The sequence below is a fragment of the Conger conger genome, chromosome 1 (assembly GCF_963514075.1).
Source record: "Conger conger chromosome 1, fConCon1.1, whole genome shotgun sequence".
Classification (NCBI taxonomy): domain Eukaryota; kingdom Metazoa; phylum Chordata; class Actinopteri; order Anguilliformes; family Congridae; genus Conger; species Conger conger.
This window is the reverse complement of record NC_083760.1, coordinates 82367076-82372075: the sequence shown is the minus strand read 5'-3', so window position 1 is coordinate 82372075 and position 5000 is coordinate 82367076. Positions and strand designations below refer to the sequence as shown.

The 5000-nt window shown below is 55.2% G+C and overlaps 1 protein-coding gene across 1 annotated transcript in view; it reads right to left on the bottom strand.

The window, feature by feature from the left end:
• nphs1 (NPHS1 adhesion molecule, nephrin) overlaps positions 1–4611 on the bottom strand; it is a 72868-nt gene extending 68257 nt beyond the window's left edge. The window contains exons 1-2 of the mRNA XM_061253531.1: positions 4563–4611; positions 1011–2875 (exon numbers count right to left, since the gene is read on the bottom strand). Of these exons, the coding sequence (XP_061109515.1) occupies positions 1011–2875; positions 4563–4611 (1914 nt within the window). The remainder of the gene's footprint in view (positions 1–1010; positions 2876–4562) is intronic.
• Between the last annotated feature and the right edge of the window lie 389 nt (positions 4612–5000).

Sequence of the window (5000 nt, the reverse complement as noted above, 5' to 3'; positions counted from 1 at the left end):
GCTGAGAAGCCAACCGTCCAATTACTTTTGGTCCCCTAAAATGGGGGATGTGATTCCTCGACACATCACCTGATATGGATGTAAATGCTCTCAAATGAAAGGTTACGGTCCGCATTTCAATAGTTTCATTTAAAATCCAATGTGCTGGAGCACAGAGCCAAGAGAACATAAATGGTGCCCAAGTACATACGGACTGCACTGTAGCTCTATGAGTGTGTTTATGTGTATTCTTAAGTATGTTAGACAGCATCTGTGTCCATATAAGTGTGTGTGTGAGAGAGTGTATGCATGTGTGTGTATGTGCGTGTGTGTGTGTATGAGAGGTAGAGAGAGTGTATGCGTGTGTGTGTACATGTATGTGTGTGTGTGTGTGTGTGTGTGTTTGAGAAGGAGAGAGAGGGAGAGAGTATCCGTGTGTGTGTGTGTGTGTGAGAGGGAGAGAGAGGGAGAGAGTATCCGTGTGTGTGTATGTGTGTGTGTGTGTGTGGGTGCGAATTCCATGAGTTATGAGCAGGACAGTATTTCCTCAGACCCATTCTTCCTTTCAGACGCTGAGTGAGATCACGAAGGCCAGGGTTACTGAACCCCTCCACTCTCCCAACTGCTTCTGCAGCACAAAGCATCACAGTCCCTCGCTCCTTCTCTCTTTCCCTCTCCCCCTCACTCCCTCACTCTCTCTCTCCCTCTCTCCCTCCCTCCCTCCCTCCATCTCTCCCGTCCTCCCGAGCGGCCCCTCGGAGAAATGAAGCGCTCCCAAAAGCGCTGCTTCGGACGGACTCATAACACAACACATTTCAGCTCTGGCACGACTGGAGGAGCCTCTCTGTCGGAGCCGCCGTCGTGCCAACACGCACAACGAGTCCAACAGCAAAATGAAATTTTGAAAGATTGTTTCACTTGTTCTTTTAAAAAAAAAACAAGAATTGATCTGGGCTGAGAATGAAGTATGAAAAAGTAAAGCAATCTCAGAACGTGTGATTTCACCGCGCTCCGAGCGGTGGGGCTCTGACCGTGTGATGGCGGTGGGGTTCTGACCGCACGATGGAGGTGGGGCTCTGACCGGTGATGGCGTGGGGCTCTGACCGCACGATGGCGTGGGTTTCTGACCGCATGATGGGGCTCTGACCGCACGATGGCGTGGGTTTCTGACCGTGTGATGGGGCTCTGACCGCACGATGGCGTGGGGCTCTGACCGCACGATGGAGCTGGGGCTCTGACCGCACGATGGAGGTGGGGCTCTGACCGCACGATGGAGGTGGGGCTCTGACCGCACGATGGAGGTGGGGCTCTGACCGCATGATGGAGGTGGGGCTCTGACCGCATGATGGCGGTGGGGCTTTGACCACACGATGGCGGTGGGCCTCTGACCGCGCGGTGGTGATGGGGCTCTGACCGCGCGGTGGAGTTGGGGCTCTGACCGCACGATGGCGTGGGTTTCTGACCGTGTGATGGGGCTCTGACCGCACGATGGCGTGGGGCTCTGACCGCACGATGGAGGTGGGGCTCTGACCGCGCGATGGCGTGGGTTTCTGACGGTGTGATGGGGCTCTGACCGCATGATGGCGTGGGGCTCTGACCGCACGATGGAGGTGGGGCTCTGACCGCGCGGTGGTGATGGGGCTCTGACCGTGTGATGGGGGTGGGGCTCTGACCGTGTGATGGGGCTCTGACCGCACGATGGCGTGGGTTTCTGACCGTGTGGTGGGCCTCTGACCGCGTGATGGCGGTGGGGCTTTGACCACACGATGGCGTGGGGCTCTGACCGCACGATGGCGGTGGGGCTCTGACCACACGATGGCGTGGGCCTCTGACCGCGTGATGGCGGTGGGGCTCTGACCACACGATGGCGTGGGCCTCTGACCGCGTGATGGCGGTGGGGCTCTGACCACACGATGGCGTGGGCCTCTGACCGCGTGATGGCGGTGGGGCTCTGACCACACGATGGCGTGGGCCTCTGACCGCGTGATGGCGGTGGGGCTCTGACCGCGTGATGGCGGTGGGGCTCTGACAGCGCGATGGCGGTAGGCCTCTGACCGCGTGATGGCGGTGGGGCTCTGACCGCGTGATGGTGGTAGGCCTCTGACCGCGTGATGGCGTGGGCCTCTGACCGCACGATGGCGGTGGGGCTCTGACCACACGATGGCGTGGGCCTCTGACCGCGTGATGGTGGTAGGCCTCTGACCGCGTGATGGCGGTGGGCCTCTGACCGCACGATGGAGGTGGGGCTCTGACCGTGTGATGGAGGTGGGCCTCTGACCGCGTGATGGAGGTGGGGCTCTGACCGTGTGATGGAGGTGGGGCTCTGACCGCGTGATGGAGGTGGGGCTCTGACCGTGTGATGGAGGTGGGGCTCTGACCGTGTGATGGAGGTGGGGCTCTGACAGCGTGATGGAGGTGGGGCTCTGACCGTGTGATGGAGGTGGGGCTCTGACCGTGTGATGGAGGTGGGGCTCTGACCGTGTGATGGAGGTGGGGCTCTGACCGTGTGATGGAGGTGGGGCTCTGACCGTGTGATGGAGGTGGGGCTCTGACCGTGTGATGGAGGTGGGGCTCTGACAGCGTGATGGAGGCGGGGCTCTGACCGCGTGATGGCGGCGGGGCTCTGACCGTGTGATGGAGGTGGGGCTCTGACCGTGTGATGGCGGTGGGGCTCTGACCGTGTGATGGAGGTGAGGCTCTGACCGCGTGATGGCGGTGAGGCTCTGACCGCGTGATGGTGGTGGGGCTCTGCATGTGTGGTTGCGAGCGTCCGTGACACGCGTCGCCTCAGCTGGCGCTTCGGAGGTCCGGCCATTTTCCCCTCCCTGCACACGGACCTCCAGGTGCCTCCGTGCTGGAGCGGCGGGGTCCCCCGCCTTTGATCCCGCTCTCGGGGCTAAAACGGTCAGAGAAGACATGAAAGAGCCGGGCCTCCCTCGAGAGCCGGCCGCGCGGAACGTGAAGGCACGCGTGTGAGCGCACACATGCGTGTGCGGGGGGGCGGCGGGCACACACACACACGCGCGCCCGTTCACGCATGGATGCTAGTGCGTGCGTGGAGACAATCCTCCCTGCAATTCAGGGTTAAGGGCCTCTGCTCAAGGGCCCAACGGCTGCGCGGATCTTATTGCGGCGACACCGGGGATCTAACCACCGACCTTGCGGAGGAAGAGTAACGGGTATAAGGGAAGAGAAAGACAGTTTGAGATTTAGCGGGAAGAAAATAAGAGGAAGAAAGAGGAAAGAACGAGAGGGAGGAAGGGAGAGGAACAGGGTTCAGAAAGAGAGGTATAGAGTTCAGGGAGAGAGGAACAGAGTTGGGAGAGAGAGGAGTAATGATGAGTGATAATAGTAATAATATTATTGTATTAATATGATTCATATGTACTCTTTGGCATTACAAATGTACAATTGCATTTGATCCCAATAAAGCAATTTGAATTTGAATTAGAGAGAGAGAGGTGGAGCCGAGCCCCAACTGGAGATCTGTGCCATCATCCTGCCAGCTCCTGAATCACTGTGATCCTTATCACCATGGTGATCACGTCTTCTGACCTCACTGTGATCCTTATCACCGTGGTGATCACGTCTTCTGATTTCAAAGTGGTCGAGTCTTATCCCCATGGTGATCAAGTCCCATCCTGACTTTACTACAATTTCAAGTTATCAAGTATCCTGATTGAAAAGTGATCCTGTCTCCTGATTTCAAAGCTATCATATCTCATTGGTTTCCAAGTGATCCTGTTTGCCGATTTCAAAGCCATCATCTCATTGATTTGCAAGTGATCTTATCTTTTGATTTCAAAGCTATCATATCTCATTGATTTCAAAGTGATCTTATCTTTCGATTTCAAAGCTGTCCTATCTCATTGATTTCAAAGTGATCTTATCTTTCGATTTCAAAGCTGTCATATCTCATTGATTTCCAAGTGATCCCGTCTCCTGATTTCACTGCGATCGCCGCGGAGTTATTCCTGGCAGGCTCCAGACATCCCACCACTTCAGGGACATAAATACACCCTGCAGGGTTACCGAGGGCCTGGGCTAAAACTAACAACCACATCAGCTTATTCTTCACATTCAAGGTGATGCGTCTTTCATTAATCACTGCTCACTTCAGCTTCATTTATGAGAAATTAACAGTGCGCATTTACTCAAAATGAATGGAGGCTAAATTGCAGTGTAATTACGCCGAACATCTCCCTGATAAATGTAATGAGGGTATGCACAGAGCGGGGATGGGTCTTGTTTCGAGGTGCAAAGATAAGGCGGGCCGGAGAAAGCGAGCAGCCGCATTAGCATATACCAGGACGACACCTGTCTGAGATCCCTCTTCTGCACCGCTGAGATCCCTCTTCTTCACCGCTGAGATCCCTCTTCTTCACCACTGAGATCCCTCTTCTGCACGGCTGAGATCCCTCTTCTTCACCGCTGAGATCCCTCTTCTTCACCACTGAGATCCCTCTTCTGCACGGCTGAGATCCCTCTTCTTCACCGCTGAGATCCCTCTTCTTCACCGCTGAGATCCCTCTTCTTCACCGCTGAGATCCCTCTTCTTCACCGCTGAGATCCCTCTTCTTCACCGCTGAGATCCCTCTTCTTCACCGCCGGGTGGGAGAAGCGCGGGGGCATTTGTCTGAGGGCAGCTGTTTGCCAAAACATTAAAGAGGCCGCTCAATGCCAAGGGGAAATTATTCAGCCTATGAGGAACGGACATTAGGGGAATATTAAATTATTGAACAGTAAATTTTTTATGTCGATCAGCGTCTCATGAATTATAACAATTTATATCTATTAGCAGCTCATAACAGTTTAAAATGGAAAATATTTAATGCCTTCCTTACATAACCCCAGCCCCCCACACACACGCACACACACATACCTACACCCTGCAAACCCACTCTCTCAGACTCACAGACGCTCTCCTCTCCCGTCTGTCTTTCTCTTTTTCTCTCTGTCTCGTTCCCTCGTTCTCTCCGTCCCTGCCGTGGGAGCCCATCCACATGTTCCAGGGCCGGGCT